This window comes from Hemitrygon akajei, chromosome 12 (assembly GCF_048418815.1).
Source record: "Hemitrygon akajei chromosome 12, sHemAka1.3, whole genome shotgun sequence".
Lineage (NCBI taxonomy): Eukaryota > Metazoa > Chordata > Chondrichthyes > Myliobatiformes > Dasyatidae > Hemitrygon > Hemitrygon akajei.
Genome location: NC_133135.1, coordinates 34,664,985 through 34,689,809, shown reverse-complemented (window position 1 = coordinate 34,689,809; position 24,825 = coordinate 34,664,985). Strand labels below are relative to the sequence as shown.

Genomic DNA, 24,825 nt, shown 5'->3' with positions numbered 1-24,825 from the left:
GAGGAGATGTTACTTCTGATCTGCTGAGGAAGTCAAGGATCCAGAGGGAGGTTTAGAAGTCCAGGTGTTAGAGCTTGTTGATTAGAACTGTTGGTCTAATTGTGTTGAGCGCGAAGCTGTAATCAATAAACGGCAGCCTGACATAGGTACTATTGTCCAGGTGATCCAAGGCCTGGAGGACCAAGGAGATTGCATCCACTATAGACCTGTTGTAACAACAGGCAAATTGCAGTGGTTCCAGGTCCATGTTTACGCAGGAGTTGATTCTGGCCAAGACCAACCTCTCAACGCACTTCATCAGAGTAGATGTGAGTGCAACAGGTCAACAGTTATTGAGGACAGCTCACCCTGCTCTTCTTGGGCACTGGTATGATTGTCGCTCTTTTAAAGTGGGTGGGAACCTCACTGAGAGATTGAAGAGTGTACGGTGAGACTCAGGTTGTTGTTCTTACACCATTTGACAAGCCTCTCTAGCTCCTCGAAAGTTGCTGTCTCATCATTACCGCTACTGAGGTCAACCACCTCACCTGATGATATGAGATATCATCAGTGAATCTGAATGATGCAATTTGAGCTGGATCTGACAGTGCAGTCACGGTCAGCAGTATGAATAGCAGTGGGGGCACCATTGCTCAGCACGATGGAGCTTAAGATATTGCTGCCAACTCGGACTGAGTGGGGTCTTTCTGTCAAAAAAATCCAAGATCCAGTTACGGAGTGGGGGGTGTTGAATCCCAACAAGGGCAGTTTACTCACCAGCCTCTGAGGGATGATCATGTTAAACGCTGAGCTCAGTCTATGAACAAGATCCTGGTGCATGATGCATTGTTTTCTAGGTGGATAGGACAGAGTGGAGGGCACAGGGGATGGATTCATCAGTGGACTGGTTTGAGTATAGGTGAACTGCAAAGTGACCAATACAGCTAGAAGGTAGAATTTTATATGATCCATTAACAGCCGCTCAAAGCACTTCATGATTATTGAGGTTGGTGCCACTGGGTGGTAACTATTTTGGCCAGTTACCATCTCTCCTTTGGGCACGGGTATGCTGGTGGCTGCCTTAAAGCTTGCAGGGACATCGGACTGTTGCAAAGAGCTGGTAAAGATGTCCATTTAGATCTCTGTTAGCTGGCCGTACTACCCGTCAGCACCTGACCAGATATGTTGTCTAGCCCAGCAGCTTTGAGTGGGTTTCCCCTGGCTAGGTTCCTCCTCACCTCGGCTGCGGCCAAACAGGGTGCCTGCTCCTCCGGGGCAGAGGGGGGCTTTCCTTATTCATTGTGTCAATCCATGCATAGGAGGCACTCACTCTATCAGGAAGGGAGGTGTCGCTGTTGTCGACATAGGGTGTAATCTGCTATGGTTTGTAGGTCTTGCCACATGCACCATGTGTCTCTGATGTCACCAAGGCAGCTATGGTTTCTGATTTGCCCCGGCACTGTAGTGTTTAATAATGGTAATATCCTCAATGCGTTTTTTCTATAGTCACTGAGTCCACAAATTCATCAATGTTGACGTGATGATCGTTGTGGTGGCACCTTCTAGCCAGGTCCTTATCTCCCTGTGAACTGGTTTGACTCACTGGTCTGTACGCAGGGATTAGCAAAATGGCTGCTGGTCTGAGTATCTGAGGTGAGTGTGGGGTGGCGGGGGGCACCCTGTGGGCTCTGTGAATATTGGTATAGATCAGCTCCAATACGCAGTGTCACGAATTCTGGCAGAACGCTTTTTCAGTTGGCATGATTGAAGTCACCAGCAATAAAAAAGCCATCAGAGTGAATGACTTGGAGTTTTTCATGGCGCCGTAGAGCTCCTGCAGCACTAGCACAGGGGAGATGTAAACAGTAATAATCACAATGGCAATGAACTCCCTTGGTAACGAGAAGGGCCTGCAGTTCACTATTTAAGATGTGCGATGAGCTGTGAGCTGTTACTGCTGAGGTGCTCACACACCAGTGTTATTGATGTAGACATGCAGACCTCTTCCGTGGGCCTTACTGGAGGTCGCAGCATTTCTGTGCACCCAAAAGGAGATTAGGCCAACTGGGTGGCTGGCCGGGCCACAGCAGTGTTCTGGAGCCACGTTTTTGTCAGAACAAGTGTGCAGCAGCCCCTCATCTCCCCCTTATTCAGACGCAGACACGGGTAATCCAGCTTAATTTCTAGCAATCACATATGAGCAAGTAGGATCATCAGGAGTGTGGGCCTGCAGGGATCTGTTTTAATTTTCTCTCGAATACTGACACACTTACAGCATTTCTCTGTCCTCATGTCCACTTCTCCAAGTACCTGGAGTAAACTGTGCCGCAGTGCTTCAGGCCTGCTCCTCTCCCCGTCCTCCTCAAGAAACCAGGTTCTTTCTTCCACCACTGGGTGTCTCACAATGGTGCATGGTCCGATTTCCCAAACCACTGCTGAGAAACACGACAAGAACAGGGCATGTAAGCCCCTTGACCCTGCAAGAGGCTTGTTATTAAGATCATTCAATTGTTTCTCATACAAAGACCCTTTTATTTCTAGACCACCTCCAATGAAGGCACGTATTTCATAACATAAGGACAACAAAATAGTCAATACTCCAGGTTGGTCACATTAATGTCCTGTGCAAATCTCATCCACTCACAAAGGGTGTAAATTCATAAACATCGACATTGTCCCTTGGCCTCTGCCTCCAATGATCTAAGATGGTCATTCACTTCCTGCACAATACAGATCAACTTAGTCAGAGCAAGAGGCCTGCCTACAGGAACACTGACATTCCCACTCAATTCACTGACACAGAATGAATGAAAAGATATCTGACATCTCATTTGCCATTTACAATTGGAAGAAGATTGTTACAGAGATTAAACCTTTATAATCAATGTTACATCAATTCGTTCCAATATTGTATCAGCCTCAAGATAATGCTCAGATACCAATGACAATGTGTTTCCAAAGTAGTGGCTGATTGACAGATCACCCTTAAACGCAGAATTAAGGAGCCAGTGGCGCTGCTTGCATTTTTTCTTGTCCATCTGAGAACACAATACTTCTGTGCATGTCTCACAAAAGAAGCATGTGAACTACATCCCTATTTTGCCCTCAGAACTAACAGGAGGTATTTACAAAGTTGATAAGACTGTTATTTGCCTTTAATAATCTCCACGATGTGCTACTGATTTTTTAAAAGAGGTCTTTGAATAAAATGTGCTAATTGATCGATTATGAACAAACACAGATGTTCTAGATAATTATACTTAAGGATGCAGAATAAAGAGTAAAAAATCTAAAATGCAGGCAAATGCCACAACTTTGTCTAGTGAAAGAGGAGGGAAGCCAGTTACCACAAAGCCTAAGTAAACCACAGCCTTTTATCTCATCATCGGCATTATGAGAAAATCAAAATTACAATACTTAGGAAGAGAAAGGGAAAATGAATAAGAGAAAAGTACCAACAACTAAGAAATTCTGTTACATTAATTTTCCCCACCTACACAACACAAATTTTAAAAATACAAGAATGAATCAAAATAATAACATTCTTCCCCCAACATGCATGAATAGGCATATTCTGCTGTCACTGATGCAAGAAAAGAAAATGCAGAACAAAAGGCCATTTTGTAATTTCAGTTTGCACTACTTTCAACCAAAACTGGTGTCCCACCGCCTTCAAATGGTGTACAAACTGCAATGGGGGGATGCAGGAAAAGTCAGAGCATCTAGTTAAATTAGAAATCCTTTTACTCATTGTAGGATATCCACAGTGCAGTGTAAATCAAGTTATACAATGGAACATACGAATATACTCAGCAGAGCATCCGTGCAGTTAATTTTATTTAATGATACAGCACAGAACAGGCCCTTCTTGCCCTTTGGGTAACACTGCCCCAGCAACTCCTGACAAATCCAATTAGCCCTAACCTGATCATGGGACGATCTCCAATGACCGACTGACCTACCCGGTACTTCTCAGGACTGTGGGAGGAAACCGCAGCATCTGGGGAAAACCCATGCATTCCACGGGGAGGATGCACAGACTCCTTACAGATGGTGCTAGAATTGAACTCCAAACACCGGAATGCCCCGAGCTGTAACAGCATCTCGCTAACTGCTATGCTATCATGACACCCTAAAAAGAATAAAAATTAAAGCAGAAGAAATGAAATTCTTTTTCTCAAAATGCTTTGCTTGATTGACTGGCAACAACAGGAACTAATTATATTATTTTATTCAGCATTTATTCATTCAGAGATATAGCACAAAAAAGGCCCTTCTGGCCATTCAAGCTGCACAGCCAGCAACCCACCAAATTAACCGTAGCCTAATTCATAAAGAACATAACAGGTTAATTACTTGATCTGGGTAGTTTGACTGCAATTATGACATTTTGCTTGCTCTGGGAGCATGGGTTTAATGATAAAACTAATATATTAAACCAGAAAGCACTGATGCTGGAAATCAGTCAATGTCCTGCTAAAGGTCCCTAGCCCCGAAATACTAACCATTTTGCTTTCCTCAGATGCTGTCTGACCTGCTGAGTTTCCCCCCCCCAATATTGTTTGCGTTTCTCTAGCATTCTACCTTGCCCCAAATACATTGCTCGAAAAGCCATTATACGGACAATGGTTAAGAGGCAAACCATGTGGCACTTTGGACAAGCCAGAAAAGGAAGCTGCGGTTTAATCCCTTATGATCATTAGTGAGTCATTTCCACAACATTCCACTAAATTCTTTTTCAACATTCCAGTAAGTTCAGAGGCACTACTAGCAGCCCTCAATAGAGACTAGTTCTGTTACTTAGTAGCCACTCTGTTCACTGATGTAAATAGAGATAAGGAGGTTGGCTTGTGAAACTGTATTTTTGGTAATTAAAGTAGAAGAAAGAACATGGGGCTTACCTATCTCAGCAATATTCAGTCAATGAAGGCAAGACGACTCAGGAGAACTTGTTTATTTCCATCATGATGGAACAAAGGCCTTACTTTGTAGATTTTATTGACTATTAGATATGAGACTTTAACATTTCTGCCATATAACTAATATCACTGAATTGTACATGATGAAATGACACATTGAGTTTGCAGTAGAATCAAAAGATGATACTATAGCGATGATATAAATAGTTATCCTAGTTTTCTGCAAAACCTACAATAATTACAGCCTGAGATTTGCTTTCAATGGTTGTCATGATGAACTCTGACTGAAGCTCTGACAACAGCTAGACATAACCCACAACTTAAACAATAACAATGCAAAAAGTCTCCTCAAGGGTGCATGCTTGAATTGAACGGGAGCTTTGAAAAGTTTGCTTGAACCTAAGTGGGGGGAAAATAAACAGCAAGTGGAAGCTAAGAGGTGAGCTGATGATAGCCATTAGAGTATACAGGCTGATGACAGGTATTAGAGTAGATAGAACTGTGCAAAAGCTTTAGACACATATAAAAAGATTCTGTAAAGTGAAGATGTTTTCAAAAATAATGAAATGAAAAGTTTATAAATATCAAAAAAGTACTATAAAGAGCAGTAAATAATTTTAAAAAACACTAAACCGAATCAATATATGGTGTGACCACTCTTTGCTTTTAAGACAACATCAGTTCTCTTAGGTACACTGTCATGCAGTTTTATAATACAATTGACTGGTAGGTTGTTCCAAACATCATCTTCTCCCGACTTTGGCTGCCTCACTTTGCTTCTGTCTCTCCAGGTAATCCCAGGCAGCCTCGATGACATATCTGTTGCAGAACTCCTTGTTCTTCTTTTCACTGAAGGTAATTATTTATGACCTTGGCTGCGTTTTGGGAGTCGTTGTCCTGCTGTAGAATGAATTTGGGACCGATCAGACACCTCCCTGATGGTTATGCATGATGGATGAGAATCTGCTTGTACCTCACAGCACTGAGGATTCCATTAATTCTGACCAGATCACCAACTCCAACTCGAACCTGTAGGGAACCTCTGGCATGTTTCACTGTTGGCAGCAGTGTAGCGCTCACAGACAAACTGCCTCCTGTTTGAGCCAGAAATGTCTAATTTTGACTTGTCAGTCCAGAGCTCGTGTTGCCGTTGTCCTTGGGTTTTTGTGTGCAGGTCAGTCTCTGCTTTGATTCCATTTCAGAAGAATGACTCTTCCATGAAGACCACTTCTGACAAGACTTTTCCAGACCACTGAGGGGTGTACTTCGGTTCCAGTGGTTTCTGTAAGTTCAGAGCTGACAGCAGTGGTGTCCCTTCCAATTTAGAAGGGACATCAGTCTGATGTATCTTCCATCTGATGCACCCAGTTTCCATGGCCCACCACTGCGTTTCTGGTCCTCAACCTGACCTGTTTCTTTGTGCTTCTTCCAAAGAGCTCGGACAGCACATCTTCAAACCCCTGTCTGCTGCAAAATTTCTGCTTAGGAGAGACCTAACTGATGCAGGATGACACCCTGTGTCTTGTTGCTATGCTCACTCTTGCCATGGTGTAAGGATTGAAGACTTGAAAGTTAAACTGTTACATCTGCCACACCCTCACCTTTTAGTTTGGCTGCTTCGCCTAGTTTCATTCCTTCTACACCCCTTTCTGTTTCAGTTAATCAGTTTCGTTTATTCAACTTATGCTGTTAATCATTAGCACCTATCTGTTATTTTTGTCTGATCATGCATTGAGCAACATACCTACAAAGTGGGCGAAGCTAAGGAGGATGACGGCGCCTAATGGCGACTCCTTTGCTTGCATCTTTGGAAACAGCTTTATTTCTGTCTTTGATATCTCTATTTTTCCCCTTCAAGGTTCTTTTGAAGACCCTGACCCGGAGTTACACGCTGACTTGGGCTCTCAGGGCCTCATGACCAGCAGCTTTTCGATATGCCAAGGACGCGGCCTGGAAGACTAGCGTGCCTTCAGGGTGCCGGATTTTCATGACTCTGGAGATGGGCTGACTCGAGGCTGGTGCTGCTGCCTGATGTGTCGTGGGAGTACACGGGAGATCAAAAGCAGTGAGCTGGCTGCTGGCTGTGTACCCAGGGACCCGAGTTCTTTGGGCACAGAGCTCGGAAAAAGCAACTCAACCACTTATAACACCATAAATCAGCAAGTTGTTTTGCTATGTCTCCCTTCTTGCTGTAAAATGGGGACACCTCTTTTTCCCTTACTGGGGGTGGGGGGGGGGGGTGGGGAGAGAGAGAGAGAGAGCACCTGTGGTATGCTGAATACCAGGTGGATGAGTATTCTTTGGGGTACTGAAAGTCTGTGTCTTTACTGACGCTTTGCTGCACACTTGAGTGCTCGGTGGGGGGGTGCCGATGCTTTTTTGCAGGTGGGGGAGGGGGATTGTTGCTTTGCCTCTGCTTGTGCGTGAGAGGGGGGAGCTGGGGGGGAACTTTGGGGTTCTAACACTTAACTGTCATTCATTCTTTGGGGCACTCCTCTGTTTTCATGGATGTTTGCAAAGAGAAAGAATTTCGGGATGTATATTGTATACATTTCTCTGACATTAAATGTACCTATTGAAATGTACCTAAAGAAGTAATTGTTTGTATGTAAAAAGTGGTCTATTATTTAATATGTTACTTTGCTTAATGAAATACAAAAATTTCTCTAACATTTAATTCTTTGGAAAATGAATGCATATCTAAAATTTGCTCTTTTCTACTGACACACAAATGTAGAAGACAAGAAATAAACATCTAAAATAAAATTTATGGTAAAAAAATTCTAGGGTGCCTATGACTTTAACACAGTACTATACTACTTAGGCAATCCTTTAGAATCAAGGATGACTTGTCCATGAATTCCCACAAGGCTCCTACATAGGAATTGCGAAGTTCAGCACAGCTGGGACAGATGATGTCTGACTGGATGGCGGGGAGTTTGCTTAGGAGGTTCTGCATTCTTGTCAATGATCCATTCCATATGATCCTATTGTACAGATTCAAGGTGTACAATGCCTTTAAAAAGCTTATGCTCCATTTCGGGAGCCATGGATTACCATAAGACTGTTCTTATTTTTATGCATCATAGTCTCCTGCCTGATGGTAGAAATTGAAAGAGGGTGCTGGATGGATGGACAGGATCCTTAGTAATACTGAGGGTTCTGCGTATGCAGTGTTCCTGAGAAATGTCCCATCCATCCAGCATCCTCTTTGACTTTCTCCCATCAGGCAGGAGACTACAGTGCACAAAAACAAGACCAGTCAGGATGAGAAGCATTTTCTTCCCCCAGGCCATTAGGCTTCTGAACTCCTGGCTGCATTGTATTTGAAGTGTCACTGGTTAACCCGTTCCATACCTTATTATATTTAATATAAATGCACTTTAATTTGTTATTTATGTGTGATTCATCTGTATATTTTCGCCTTACCTTCAAAAGACGTTGTGTGTTATGTGTACTACTGTGCAGGTTCGGAGAATTGTCTCATTTCTATATACATTATATGGTTTATATGGTAATATATGTTACATACATGCATATAGTTAAATGAAAACAAAATTGACTTGACTTGTCTTGATGTATCAGTGAGGACATTAGAATTGCCCAAGGAGCAAGGTATCTGTAAATCTGCGACTGTGACAGAACAAGACCGGTTTGATCATCTGATGTGAGACACTCAGAGATTGTGGGCTGCCTGGTGTCACTGGTTGAATGTCAACAGAACCCCAATGCTTAGAGAAGTCACTCAAGCTATCTTTCTGGTGCTAGTAACAACTCCTTAACTAGAGCTGTTCTAAATGCATTTCCCTGCAATTAATCTTTTAATATTATACAAAATCTTTAGGCTGCTTGTGATAAAACTATAATCAATATGAAAATATAACTCCTTCTTTTGGTTTTAAATGATAATTCTGAATCTCTCAATAACCTTCTCAAAGAAATGCGGAAGTTGCTTTCTCTGTTTCCAAACCCAATTGAATTAGCAGAAATGTGTTTATGACATTTCGGTGTGAGCCAGGACTTGATAGGAATGCTGTCGAAATGGAATCAAAATTTGTTTGTTTGAGATTGGAGCACAAAAATATTTCATGATGCAGTACTGAAGAATTATAGTATTGCTGCTGTCAACATCTTTCAGATGAAATATTAAGTTGAGACACCCACTGTCTATTCAGATGGAAGTAAAAGATCATAAACACAAGAGATTCTACAGATCTCTTGTCCTGTCCTGTCCTGTCTGTGTCCTGATGAAGGGTCTCGGCCCGAAACGTCGACATCGCTTCTCCCTATAGATGCTACCTAGCCTGCTGTGTTCTACCAGCATTTTGTGTGTGTTGTTGTTTGAATTTCCAGCATCTGCAGATTTCCTCATGTTTGAGATTCTACAGAAGCTGGATACCTTGAGTAACACACACAAAATGGCGGAGGAACTCAGCAAGGCAGGCAGCATCTATGGAGAGGAATAAACAGTCAAAGTCAAAGCTCTCTTGTACTCTTGGTTTCTGTTTGTCATATAAAGATCTGTTGTTATCTCCAGAAAACAGTTATCTTTAACTAACATTACTAAAATAAATAATTTGCAGATTGATTTTGTGGTGCTTTCTGTGTCCATATTGGCTGCCAATATACAGCATTTGTTTTACGACAGGGTGCATTTTCATAGGTCAATGGTGGCGAATCATTTTGAGAGCATGTGCCCAAATTGACAATAATCATTGAAGAAATTCTTTCACATACCATGGTAATTTTGAGTTGAGATTATCATCAACTTAGTAACAATAATTATGGACTCCAACAGACCCCTTGAAAGCTGAAGAGTCTGAGCCATTGAATTGTTCAAAGCTGACTTTCAATCGGCAGGCCATGGTAAGCTGTAGACTGGAGGCCTGCCCTGGGGTTAAAGGACTTTGTATGCTCATGAACAGGAGGGGGGAACAGGGCTTGTTTTGTTGCTGTTTAATTGCTTATTCTGTTTTGGGTTACTCTGCCAAGCATTGTGGGCATGGAATGTGTGGTGCTACTTCCAGGCAGCCCCCAACGCACCCTCTGGTATGTAGTTTGTTAATGCAAATGGCACACTTCTCTGTATGTTTCAATGTACACTTGAGAAATGAACTTGAATATTGAATCTTGAAAGGATTAACTTTGTACTTAATAAATCTATGGTCCACATAGTCTATAAATGCTCATATTTTTTGCATTCTTATGTCAAATCCATTGTATGATAAAAGCATTGACAATAACAATAAATCCACAGACTTGTGCGGACGTCATTTCAAGACAGTTAACTGATTAGGTACAACTAACCGATTAGGCGCAACTTTCCGATCATGTTTATCATTTTCTAATTTGTTTTGAAATCAAACTGACCTCACCTCAACACAAGACTAACAGACATAAAAATAACTTTTACATCAGCAACCCACTCTGACCACATTTGTTTTCCATCTACTGCCTGCGGCTGGAACAATATTTATATTTTGCTGCATAATTTTAACTCTTTTACTTAAGCAATACAAAAATAGAATTATGTGTTCTTTTCCCCTTGTTATCATTGTTTTCTGTTATCACTATTTTAAGCAGTATGCATTGACAGCAAGAGGTAGGCGGGGAGCAGTGACCTTTAACACAGTAAAGGATGTGTATGAACACAAATAGTTACGATGACACTAATAATTAAGAAAATGCTTGCACAGTTATGTTAATTAAGAATCTGTCACTGATATAGTTCAAATTACTCTTAGCAATTTCTTCAATTCTTTTATCAATAGCCTCCATTACATAATTTGGCAAAGTTTCCATCTGGTGCAACTAATAATTCAGGAGTAAACTATGCCAAAATAATGCACATTTTCAAGATGGGACTCCCTCCTCTCTAGTTCATAATTAATTTAATTTTATATTATGTAAATATGGCACGAAACAGACCAAAACTAATTTTTAATTAATTTTGCTTTGAAATGTTATGTGATAAATAGTTACACTTTTTCTTAGGTTTAAGAGAAAAGCATTTTTAATCACAATGTCAATTTCATGAATATCTCGATTTTAAATTACTGAAAATTCCATAAAGATTCAGATTCATTTTCTGATTATTCATTTTCTAAGTAAAATTAAAATAAGTTTTAATTCATTAACATGACTGAATGAATGAAATTAATTTATTTCTGTCAGTACAAACATAACAAAAAGTATCATTTACAATGATGATTACATAGTTCAAAATTACAACAAAAAAAATGGATATTCTTTAAAACAGACCGAAAGGATGTAGCTGAAGCTACAGCTTATTACGCCTGCCCCTCTTACTTATACACAATGTATTTGGCATCATTCATCACAACAAAACAAAAAATTTCATGATCTTTTAACACAAAATCCAATTCCAAGTATCATTTATTTACATCACTCCCATTCATTTTAAATCGTGTATTTTATATTTGTTCATTAAATACTTTTTAAATAATGTTTAAACTTGTTAAGTGTAGTGCATGTTTTTAAATTCTTACAACTGTTCCATAGATTCACCCCTCTGACTGAAATACAATGATTTTTTACATTTGTTCTTATCCTTTGTTCGTTATCCTTAACATAAAACATGATTGATAGTGCCCTTATGCCACAAAACTTAATTTCCTAGAAGGAGGTCCCAAAAGTATTAATTTATTCTGAGGGTGAAACTGGTTTTGTTTGGAGAGCCCCTTGCTTCTAGATCAATCTTTCTAAAATTAACATAAAATATTTCAGAATCTCGATAAGGACTGAATATAATATGTACATGAAATTCTACCTTATTTTGGCTGGAATTCCAGTTAGTGTAATGATATTACTGTGCCAGATGTAACACCAGTGTTCAATTCCCTCCGCTGTCTCTAAGGAGTTTGTTAAGTATTCCCCATGATTGCATGTGTTTCCTCTAGGTGATCTGGTTTCCTCCCACATTCCAAACAAAAAGATGCACAGGTTAGGGTTAGGGTTACAGGTTGGGTAACTTCTTTCCAAAGGAACTAGACCAAGTAACAAATAACGAATTTAGTAAAATAATGAATTAAAATTGCTCCCATATGTAAAAACATCAAACAGTTTTCTTCATTAGCTAAGATAGTTTATTTAGTGGAAAATGAACCCAGGTCACTGGTACTGTAGCATTGTGCTAACCACTACGCTACTGTGCCAATCTTCAATATTTAGTTATAAATACTTTTGCAGTTAAGTTCACTGTCAAATAAATAAAGATGCTGTAGAGAGGTGAATACTGATTTCCACGTTGTGATATCTTTATACAGCTAATATTTTATAGGTGTTTTCCATATCGCCTTTAAAAGCCATTAGCTTATCGATCACTTTAATTACACATGACGCTGAGAAAGAATTGATGAAATTCTACTTCCTCAGCCCATCCAATATAGTCCTCAACATACACGTTGTAGTGGTGTCTACATTTCTCACTGCTAACTCTGCAAAACCTATTGTCCTGTAATCAGAACTCTATCCTCCCACAATTCTCATTTCTCGATGGGACTGTCTGCCAGATTGGTTCAATGGTCTTCGGTCATTAAGGAAATGCAGCAAATGTCAGGTCTTTGCACCCCAGCGGAAAGACAATCTGTCCTGAACTAACAGCCCAACCAAGTCAACACATTCTTTTTACCACTGGGGGAAAAAAAGGACTACATTATCCAGAAATAAGAGAAAATCTGTAGATGCTGGAAATCCGAACAACTCATACAAATTGCTGGATGAACTCAGCATTTTGTGTGTGCTGCTACATTACCCACATACACCTTGGTCAAGCAAAGAGAAACTTTTTGGACAAGTCACATACGTGTATGTATTTATTACCAACAACTCCTGCCTCAATTTGACATCACAGCTGCAAGATGAAAGAGTAAAAATTGTCAGGTGTGTGTTTCTGTGTGGAGACTGAATGCACTTTTATAGTATATCAAATCGTCTGTCTCCAAACAAAATGAATTATTGTTTCAAGAAAAAGTGAATATGTTATAAACTTGGTAGGTTGGCCGATTGGAACTGACAACACTGCATGCTGCTGGCTATATTTAAATGCACAAATACATAAAGGACAGGAGCACATTGTGTTGAGCAAATAGCAGCAATGTTTCTACATAATGATAGCTGATACCCTGAGTCTACACTGGAGGTCATGGTGAAGAAGCTGTACACGAGGAGGGAGATATTCTGTCTAGAAGGGATAAGTGGAATAGGTTAGGAGACATCAAAATGAATGTGGTAGGTGAGTGAGAGTTCAGTGCTAACGGTCTTCCCTTGGATTGCTGCTGAAGATGGAACAGGTGCACGCCCTATCCCTGGGTGGCTCACTGTGGCAAGGCGGTAGGCTCTCTGCCTTGTCTGCTGTCCTTCTCTTTCAATAAATGTCAGTGATATCTTACAATGGTTCTGCATTTATGCATTGGACTATTGTGTTTATGCTTTGCAGACATTTTCAGACTAATGATTTTTATATTCTGTGCTTTTTATCACCTGCCCTTCTCTGTTTTGTTGTACGAGAGCAGGGTGTTTGAGAGTTGATGTTCTGTTAGTTTCTTTGTGTGGGGCAGAAGTTGTTTTTTGGGAGCTGATGTTCCCATTCCGTTTTGTGCAGGGGCAGGGTTCGGGATGTCATTCTTTTTTGTGGGGGTGGGTTTCATGTTTCTCTCTGAATGACTTTCATGCTCTTCCTTTATTTCATGGTTACCTGGAGAAGACAAATTTCAGAGTTGTATACGGATACCTGCTTTTATAATAAATAAACCACTGAGTTTATTTCCTAGAGCATAGTGGTGTAACAGGAGATTTGATAGAGGTACACAAATTATGCGGGGTATAGACAGGGTAAATGCAAGCAGGCTTTTTCCACTGAGGTTGGGTGGGACTAGAACTGGAGGTTATGGATTAAGGGTGAAAGGTGAAATGTTAAAGGGGAACATGAGAGGAACTTCATCACTCAGAGGGTGGTGAGAGTGTGGAACGAGCTGAATGTGGGTTGAATTTAAGAGAAATTTGGGATTTTTACATGGATAGGAGTAGTATGGAGGGCTATGGTCTGGGTGCAGAACGACAGGACTAGGCAGATTAATATTTCAGCAAAGACTAGATGAACCAATGGGCCTATTTCTGTGCTGTAGTGCTCTATAACTCTATGACTCTACTGGGTGCCAGGCTGATTTTCCAGGCAAGCAGCAAGAGTGAGTAGAGATGGCAGAGTGTACACGATCTAGATACATATCCAAGACTTACCTGCAAAGCCATAAAAGTTACAATAGCCTCCTCAGGTTAAGCATTTAATTCAGATCTTTCATTACGATCCTATTATTGTATTTCCCCTACTTTACAGAAAAGACAACACTTTAAAAGATCCTTCGTTTGGATAAAGATGCAGCCATACTATGAACACTTTGCACTACAATGGACTTTCTATTTTGTTCTTGCTCTAATTATGTTCTTCCTTGCATAATTCATTTTTAATTTATGTTTTTCCTCCGAGTGTTGAGTCTCTAATGCTATGTGCCTGCGATGCTATTAAAAGCAAGTTTTTCATTACACCTGTGAATACATGTGCTTGTGCTCTTGACAATAAACTCAACATTGTTGACTTTTACTGACTCTTGGATATTCCTACAGCCCAAGGTGCCTTTCCTCTTTGTTTAACCACACACAATGGAGAGGAAATTAGGGCAACAGTTGGAACTTGGAATTCCCTATCATTACCTCTGCACCAAAGGATGAGAAGATTTGAGGATGACAGGTAACTATCATTAAGAGAGATCCATAAGATGATAGAAAAAAATAGATAGAATGGACAGGTAGCATCTTCTTCCCAGGGCGGAAATGGCTAATTCAAGAAGGCATAATTATAATGGTGATTGGAGTAAAGTACAGGGGTATGTCAGAGGTAGTTTATTTTTTAACCTAAAAAGTGGAACACACTGCCAGAAATGGTAGTAATCAAGTCAAGTTGCTTTTTATTGTCATTTTGACCATAAACTGCTGGTACGGTACACAGTAAAAATGAAACAACATTCCTTCAGGACCATGGTGCTACATGAAACAACATAAGAACTACACTAGACTACAGACCTACACAGGACTACTTAAAGTGTACAATAATTAAATAATAAGTAAATAATTAATAAACAAGACAATAGGCACAGGACAAATTTCAATATAATAATAAATGATGTAGATGTCAGTCTAGACTCTGGGTATTGAGGAGTCTGATGGCTTGGGGGAAGAAACTGTTGCACAGTCTGGTCGTGAGAGCCCGAATGCTTCGGTACCTTTTGCCAGATGGCAGGAGGAAGAAGAGTTTGTATGAGGGGTGCGTGGGGTCCTTCACAATGCTGTTAGCTTTGCAGATGCAGTGTGTGGTGTAAACGTCTGTAATGGCAGGAAGAGAGACCCTGATGATCTTCTCAGCTGACCTCACTATCTGCTGCAGATACATCAGGGACTTTTAAGAGTTCATGAGAAGGGCTCAAAGAAAAGTGAAGGGTTATGTGGGAGAGAAGGGGTAGGTTGATTTTGGAGAACGATTAAAGGTCAGCACAACATTCTGGCCAAAGGGCCTGTACTCTGCCATATTGTTCAATGTCCTGAAGCACCAGGACAAGAGCCAAGGTATACTCCAACAAAGCCAAGAGCTCTGTCTGTGACAAGAGGGGCAATGCTTAAGGATGGCAAATGCAAAGGGCAATATCTTGCCTCTTCCAAGCTGTCACTGTTGAAATTTGCACATCATTGGAAAGAAATAGGTGAATGGTCATAAAAGAAGTAGAAAATGTAGGTCCTCGCATGTCCTGAAGAGCTGCTCCAATCACAACAGTGCACTTCCCTCCACTGCCTCTGCTCCTCCTGTAGCTCTCTACCTTCATCACCGCAGACCTCTGCTTCAGCAAGACAGTTTTACATGAGATGGGCGCCCTAGAAACTCCTCTAACACTAATACATTACAGTATGACACATTAGGGCAGGGAGCAAGCAATCAGAATTCATGAATATACCAAGGAGCTAAAAGATAGAGTGAGCATGAGAGAAAGTGAGGAAGAGATGAAGTATGACTGCCATTGAATCTGGATAGATTTTAAGCCAGCTTTCCTTTGTCACTGCCAAAGCATGCTGTCTGAGAAACTGATGGTGCTTGTGGAAGCCAACCATCTGCTCTGTTACTCATTCCCTTTCTCCTGCACAGGCTGTGTGGTGCCGCTCTTTCACACAAAATAAAACATTAATTCCAGTCTCTTTTTCCCTTTCAATTCCAATATCGGAATCTTCAATCAGTCCTTTAAAACAAGAGACAAACAGAGCCACCTGTGTACATGATTGAAGCCATTGCCTTACCTTACACCTGCATTCAGCACTCAGTGACTGGCACCACACATAATTCAATGGGTGTTCCATGTCAAAGTGCAGTAGTGGCTACATGTAGGAACTTGGGCAGCTGAGTAAAATGAAACAGGAGATGTGGACAGAGAGAAGGCCTGCATTCTAACCAGATGAAGACATCCAGGACTGCCTATTGGCACATGTATGCCTTGTGTTAGAGGGTTGTTGACCTCTTGGCTATTTGCTTCAGAGTTCCTTTGGATTCCTAAATCCTTCCCCCTTATTAATTAAAAAAATCTTCTCACAATAATTGCATGGAATGTCAAGTGCAGTACATTCAACAGTGTGGTCCGAATAGACCAAATGTATTGTTTTGCTCCTGAACCTTTCATCAAGTATAACTGTAGTAACCTTGATACACTATTACAGAGGTGTTCAACAGTCTTAGGCACATATATAGAGCAAGGGTGCCCAAGACTTTTACACTGTGCTGTAGATTGGTTTAAATAGGAAGGCAGTTGGGAAACAGAAATCAGCAGTATTTAGTGTTATTTGGTAACTAAAAAGACATAATACACTTGTGCTAGAAAGTTTGTGAACCCTGGAATGTTCTCTTTTTCTGCATAAATATGACATAAAATGTGGTCAGATCATCACATGTCCTAAAACTAGATAAAGAGAACCCAATTAAATAAATAACACGAAAACATTATGTGTTGAGAAAAATTATTTGAATAAACATTATTTATTGAGAAAAATGATCCAATATTACATGTATTTGTTGGAAAAAAGTATGTGAACCTCTAGGATTATCATTTCATTTAAAGGGGAAATTAGAGTCAGGTAGTTTCAATCAATGGGATGACAATCAGATGTAAGTGTGGGAGGCCCTGCCTAATTTAAAGAAGATAAACCTGGGTCTTCACTATCAAAGTCTGATCTTCACTGAACAGGAAGTGTGCCATGCCTCGATCAAAGGAGATTTCTGAGGACCTCAGAAAAAAAAGTCGATGCTCACCAGGCTCAAAAAGAATGCAAAACCATTTCTTAAGAGTTTGGGCTCCACCAGTCCACAATCAGGCAGAAGGCGTACAAATGGAGGAAATTCAACTCTTTTCTTACTCTCCCCAGGAGTGGTTGACCAACAGAAATCACTCTGAGCACAAGGTGTGTAATATTCCACGAGGTCACAAAGAACCCCAGGGTAATATCCAAGGAGCTAAAGGCCTCTCTTGCATCACTGGCTAATGGCAGTGTGCATGAGTCTACCATCAGGCAAGCACTGAACAATGTGCAATTGTAGGTTTGCATGGAGAAAGCCACTTTTCTCCAAAAAACAAACTGCTGCCCATCTAAAGTTTGCTAAAGACTACATGGATAAGCAAGAAGGCTATTGGAATAATGTTCTGTGGATAGATGAATCCAAAATAGAACTTTTTGGCTTAAAAGAGAAGCATTATGTTTGGTGAAAAGCAAACACTACATTACAGCATAAGAACCTCATCCCAGCTGTGAAACATGGTGGTGGCAGTGTCATGGTCTGGGCCTGCTTCGCTGCCTCAGGACCAGGACAGCTTGCCATCATTGATTGAACTATGAATTCTGAATTGTACCAGCAACTTCTACAGGAAAAAGTCAGGGTATCCATCATGAACTGAAACTCAAGAGGAAGTGGGTCATGCAGCAAGACAACAGCCCTAAATACACGTCATTCTACCAAAGAATGGTTAAAGCAGAAGAAGTTCCACATCTTGGAATGGCCGAGTCAAAATCCTGACCTTAATCTTACAGAAATGTTGTGGAAGGACCTGAAGCAAGCAGTTCATGCAAGGAAGCCCACCAACATCCCAGGATTAAAGCAGTTTTGTAATAATGGCCTAAAATTCCTCCAAGCAAGGTGCAGGACTGATCAACATTTATCAGAAACATTTGGTTGAAGTTATTGCTGTACAAGGGTGTCACACCAGTTACTGAAAGCAAAGGTTCACGTACTTTTTCCAACAAATACATGTACTATTGGATTATTTCTCTCAATAAATAAATGAACAAGTATAATGCTTTTGTGTTATTCATTAGGTTCTCTTTATCTAGTTTTAGGACAGGATATCATCATATTCTAGGTTATATTTATGCAGAAAGAGAAAATTCTAAAGGATTCACAATTTTTAGTACCGCTGTTTATAGTACTGTGCAAAAGTCTTAGGCACCCTAGCTACAGATAAGTGCCCAAGACTTTTGCACAACACTGTAGACTATGCTTTGCTTGACATCAGCCATGCTCACTAATTCTTACATCTTTCTGAAGACGCATTGACACAAGTCCAAGTCAATATCCCTTCCAATGGCAAAGTTCTAAGTTATACAGCAAATTATAAGGAATCTTGGCATTAGCACAGAACAAGACTGAACAGTACTTCAGAGCTGTTATGCCAGCAATTGCTTGTCTCAGATGCCTCGCTACTACTCTGCTCTCTTCAACTCAGCATTCTATATTTGTACCAAGATTCCTAAAAGAAATCATGAGCTAGATGGCCAGAAAATTGCTTCTATTCCCAAACAGCTTACTGTCGGGATAAAGCAAACCATTATATGGTGCCATATGAAAGAATCTTTGGTCTCTTCCTCAAGGGTATTGGAAGCACAGTCTTCAAACAGTTTGAGGGCAGAGCAAGACACATGATTAATGAGCAAGAGGGCTAAAGGTTATTGTGGGTAGAAAGGAATGTATAGTTGAGGTTATAATCAAATTTTATTAATTAGTAGATCTGATGAATTGAGGATGTAACCTTTCAGGCACACAAGGATTTGCCCTTTAATAAAAAGGTCTTAATTTAGATATGGTTTATTTGAATAAGCCCTTTGTTTCTCATGGGTGACTGCCTTGGGCCCTTACAATGCCTGCACTTTCTGGCAGGTTATCACCACTGAACATAAAATAAACGCAGCTACTTTGAATTTTGTCCTGCTTGCTTTGGGGCCAGAAGAGTACTTTAGTCATGGCAGCACAGAAGGCAACAGGCCAAATGGGATTGATTGAAAACTCAATGGTCACTATGGACATAATGGGCTAAAAAGCCCAGTTCTGTGCTTTGTGATTCAATGAAGAAATATACAAAGGAAAAAAGACAATTCTAGTCTCTAGTCCCAAGATGCTATATTTTGGCAAAAATATTTGTAAATATTTCTTATTCATTTTCAGATTTTCCATTCTGCTTTACCAAATACAGGAAAAGTTCTATCAGCATCATAAGCATTTTTGCACCTCATTCATGGTGAATATTTAGGAACATGAGGGAAGGAAAGCAGTTTATTCAGCTTCTGAAATCTACTACATCTTGATAGCTGTAACGAACATTTTAAACTACGGTAAGTCACATTTTAAATCCCATATATATTGAAATGTAACACCAGCATTGGTAATTTGTAAGGGATATCAACTTAAATCAGCTGTAACCATTCTCTTTCTAGATTTCTTTGCCAAATTTACGTACATATTTTTCTTAATGACCTCTTTTTCTTAAAAAAAAACTGTCCCAACTGAAACTGAAATACAAAGCTACTAGAGGAACTGAATAATAAAGCAAAACTGGAATAAGAATGAACAATGTAAGAACAATGGAGTAGAAGAAGATATTTTTTCAAAAGGTTGTAAATCAGTAGGAATAATATCACACCCAGTCAAGGATAAGAATGAAGAACTTCTTGTTTAAAGACCAACAATCCATTACTATCACTGGGATGGTTGGGAAATCTACTAGTCTCTTCCATGAGCAGAGTAGCACTCTGGGCTATTAAACATTCCAGAGAAGATATTGATATTGGTTTATATTGTCACCTGTACCCAAGATTCAGTGTAAAGCTTATCCTGCATATTGTTTATGCAGATCAAGTCATTATACAGTGCATGAATTAATCAGGTCCCCACTTATGCCAAGCAAACTCCAGGACTGTTCTTTCTGCTTGAGGCAGAACTACGGCAGCTGAGCTTGGAAGGGAAACTAGATGGTAACTGTTGTGTATTTAATATTTCAGTAGTATTTGAGTAACATTGCATATAGCTTGATTAAACATTCTTGTTCATATAAAAATCCATTATGGCTTATATGCAAAAATAAGTGAATTGTATATATCATGATGCTACCACATGATACATATGCGCCTTGCTTAAAATAAAGAACAAACTTAAGACTCTCATCTCTGGGCTCCTTGTTTTGTTTTCAATTAGTTTTAATGTTTTTGAGTTACAAAACATAACAGTAGTTTAAAATGAACCTGAGATGACTAACTGCTTGTGGAAGCTCAGTGAGACGTCTGAATTTAAAAAGTAGCACAGCACCGAGTACTTCGGAAGTGAAGATACAATCGAGAAAAAGGCAGAAAGCGTAAGAATTTATGGGTTCATAAACAGGGAGTGCTGGGTGATAACAATCGTTAAAGAAAGAACTAAAATGGCTGGCACATCAGAAAGATCGATGCATTCCATTACACAACAGATAACTGGAGTTTGTATACTGAACGAATTGAGCAGTATTTTAAAACAAATGGAATAGCCAATGAGAAATGAATACCAGTTTTGCTGAGTGCATTGGATTTAAAAGTATACAGTTTGCTTCAGAGGTTGACTGCTCCAACCAAACCAGTAGAAATGAGCTTTGCTGAATTCATGAAAGTAATGCAGGAATATTTTGAATGGAAACCATTGTTGATTGCAGAACACCTTAGGTTTCAGAAGCAGAACGAAAAAGAAGGGCAGTCCATTTTAGTGTCATGTGGCTGAACTGCAGCAATTGTCTGAGCATTGCCAGTTGGGTATTATGCTTAACAACACACTGAGAGATCATTTAGTTCATGGAGCCTTACAACAAAAAGCATTCAAAAATTGGTCCTAACTGAAGTACAGCTTGCATTTAAAGGAGCAGGTGAAATAGCAGTATCAATGAAACAGAAGACAGAGACGCAATTGAGTTACAGTCAGAAATGAAAGTAAGCATGAACAAAATTTTAATGGCTAAGCAGAAACCGGCCTACTCAAACAAATTTTGTTACCATTGTGGTAGAGGCTCACGTACACCAGACCAATGCAGGTTTATGGTTGAAACTTGCAGAAAATACAACAATGTAGGTCACAAACAAAGGGCGTGTCAGGCAGACAAAAATATGGACTGCACAGGGTAGAGAAAATGATAAAATGTCAAGTGGCAGTTTCAAAAAGAGCATTAATCTGCACGCTGTTGATGAAGTATCTGATAATGATGACAGTGGCATAGGAATGGGTATCCTTGAGATTTACCATATGAAAACTAACAAAGGACAAGCAATATAGATTACATCAGAAGTGAACAGCAAATTAATTAAAATGGAGTTGAACACAGGCTCGGCTGTTTCTGTCATTTACAAAGTGAGTTTGAATGGCATTTCATTCGTGCGTGCTTCACTTAAAGAGAAAACTAAGACCAGCATCTCTCGTCTCCTTGTTTTGCTTTCAATTAGCTTTTATGTTTTGGAATTATAAAACATAACAGTAATTGTAGTGCTCTGACTTCTGCCCTGGTATTACCAATCAGGATAGCTTTAGTCAAAATAAGTTTACCATTCAGTCATTCAACTATCTAGGCAACTGAAATTAAATTGATCACATGCTTGTGCAAACAATTGATTCAAGATATAAAAGCTTAAGTGATAATGACATAAAAATAATAAATTCAAATTTATATCAATAACTTAATAATCATTCAACAGAAGAATGTAGGGATACTCTTACTTCCGGGCAATGGACTAATACAAATATGAACTGAATTTCTAATTCCTGGCAATCAAAGGCAATGCACATCAATAAAAACTGAGACTTACCTGCAATGCTTCACAGGCAGATTCTACTGTAAGTGTGCTGCTGATATAATCCACGCACAGCTGAAAAATAAACCTATTGTTAACAGACAAAATATTTGAAGTAAGTGATTTCAGAACAGTAAAGTTTCAGCAGCGGAATGTTTTGTCAGATGGGAGAATCATATATATAAAAAAAGAGTTGCTGAAAGAAGTTTCTGTGTGTGAAACCACGTTTCACAAATTCAACTGAGTTTTCTGAAAAGGTGACCAAAAAGGTTGATGAGACATCTGTTTATTCATTTCCACAGATGCTGCCTGACCTGCAGAGTTCCTCCAGCATTTTGTGTGTGTTGTTTTGGGCTTCCAGCATTTGCAGAACTTCTTGTGTTTAAGATTACATAGCGTCCAGGACGAGCTAAGCCAAAAAGATATAAAGTTTTCTTGGTGGAAGTAGTCACAGGGTGGTAGAGTGTTGATATTTGGATTGAAGGCCTTTGACCTGTGGTGTACCACAGGATTGGTGCTGGGTCCCCTGCTGTTTGTCATATACATTAATGATCTGGATAAAGATCTAAATGCCATGGTTAGTAAATTTCTGGAAGTTCCCTGAAAGTGGTGACACAGGTAGACAATGCTGAAGGAGGCATTTACTATCCTGCCCTTCATTTGTCAAGGCACTGAGTACAAGAGTTAGAACCATAAGATATAGGAGCAGAATTAGGCCAGTTGGCCCAACGAGTCTGCTCCACCATTTCAACATGGCTGATTCAATGTTCCTCTCAGTCCTTCTCCCCGTATACCTTCATGCTCTGACCAATCAGGAATCTATCTACCTCTGCCTTAAATATATGTAAATACTTGGCTTCCCCAGCTGTCTGTGGCAAAGAATTCCACAGATTCACCACTATCTGGCTAAAGAAATTCCTCCTTATATCTGTACTAAAAGGATGTCCTCCATTCTGAGGCTGTGCCCTCTGGTCTTCGACTCTCCCACCATAGGAAATATCCTCTCCGCATCCATTCCATCAAAGCCTTTCATCATTCAATATGTTTCAATGAGGTCACCCCTCATTCTTCTGAATTCTAGTGAATACAGGTCCAGAGCCATCAAACGTTCCGCATATGACAAACCATTCAATCCTGGAATCATTTTCGAAAACCTCCTTTGAACCCTCTCCAGTTTCAGCACATCCTTTCTAAGATAGGGGCTCAAACCTGCTCACAATACTCAAAGTGAGACCTCACCGGTGCTTCATAAATATTACAGTCCTTGTTTTTATATTCTGGTCCTCTTGAAATGAATGCTGACATTGCATTTGCCTTTCTCACCACAGACTCCACCTGCAAATTAAACTTTAGGGAATCCTGCACAAGGACTCCCAAGTCTCTTTCCACTTCAGTTTTTCATATTTAATCACTATTTAGAAAATAGTCAACCTTATCATTTCTTCTACCATGACCATTCACTTCCCAACACTGTATCCCATCTGCCATTTCTTTGCCCATTCTCCTAATCTGTTTATGTCCTTCTGTAGCTTCTCTATTCCTCAAAACTACATGCCCCTCCATCTATCTTCATACCGTCTGCAAACGTTGCAACCAAGTCATCAATTCCACCATCCAAATCGTTGGCATATAATGCAAAAAGAATTGGTACCAGCACAGACCCCTGTGGAGCACCACTAGTCTCCGGCAGACAACCAGAAAAGGCTCCCTTTATTTCCACCCTTTGCCTCTTGCCAATCAGCCTCTGCTTTATCCATGCTAGAATCTTTCTTGTAATACCACGGGTTCGTAGTTTAAGCAGCTTCATGTGTGGCACCTTGTCAAAGGCCTCCTGAAAATCCAAGCACATCAACCGATTCCCCTTTAGCTATCCTGCTTGTTATTTCTTCAAAGAATTTCAACAGATTTTTCAGGTAAGATTTTCCCTTAAGGAAACAATGTGCCTCCAAGTATCCTGAGACCTCATTCTTAATAATTGACTCCAACATCTTCCCAACTTCTGAGGTTAAGCTAATTGGCCTACAGCTTCCTTTCTTCTGTCTCTCTCCTTTCTTGGAGAACGGAGTGACATTTGCAATTTGCCAGTGTTCTGGAACCATTCCAGAATCTAATGATTCTTGAAAGATCATTACTCATGCCTCCATGATCTCTTCAGCCACCTCCTTCCGAACCCTGGGGTGTACACCTTCTGCTCCAAGTGACTTATCCACCTTCAAATCTTTCAGTTTCCCAAGAACCTTATGTCTCGTTATGTTAACTTTACACACTTCATGCCCCTGCACACCTGGAACTTCCACCATACTGCTAGTGTCTTTCATAGTGAAGACCAATGCAAAATACTTATTCAGTTCGTCCGCCATTTCCTTGTCCCCCATTACTACAATTCTAGCATCGCTTTCCAGCGGTCTGATATCCACACTCGCCTCTCTTTTGCACTTTATGTACTTGAAGAAATTTGGTATCTTAAGTATCTGAAGAAAATTTTGGTATGGATGCCATGCTACAAGAGTAAGGGACTTTGGAGTATTGTGTGCAGCTCTGGTCACCATACTACAGGAAGAAAGTGATTAAGCTAGAGTGGCTTCAGCAAAGATTCTCATGGATGTTGCTAGGATTGGATAGGCTGTGACTGTTTTCCATGGAGTGAAGGAGGCTGAGGAGTGACCTTATGGAGGTGTATAACATCATGAGAGGCATAGATAGGGTGAATGATCAGTCTTTTTCCCAGGTTAGTGGAGTGTAAAACTAG

General features: G+C 40.1%; 1 protein-coding gene across 2 annotated transcripts in view; it reads right to left on the bottom strand.

Moving 5' to 3' along the window:
* The window catches only part of LOC140736882 (BTB/POZ domain-containing protein 19-like), a 168,983-nt gene that overhangs the window by 72,704 nt on the left and 71,454 nt on the right, over nucleotides 1-24,825 (bottom strand). Inside the window, exon 4 of one of the 2 annotated variants that reach the window (XM_073062890.1) lies at nucleotides 22,092-22,151. The exons of the other annotated variant lie outside the window; for it this stretch is intronic. Within the exon in view, the coding sequence (XP_072918991.1) occupies nucleotides 22,092-22,151 (60 nt within the window). The remainder of the gene's footprint in view (nucleotides 1-22,091; nucleotides 22,152-24,825) is intronic. 2 annotated transcript variants of the gene reach the window in all.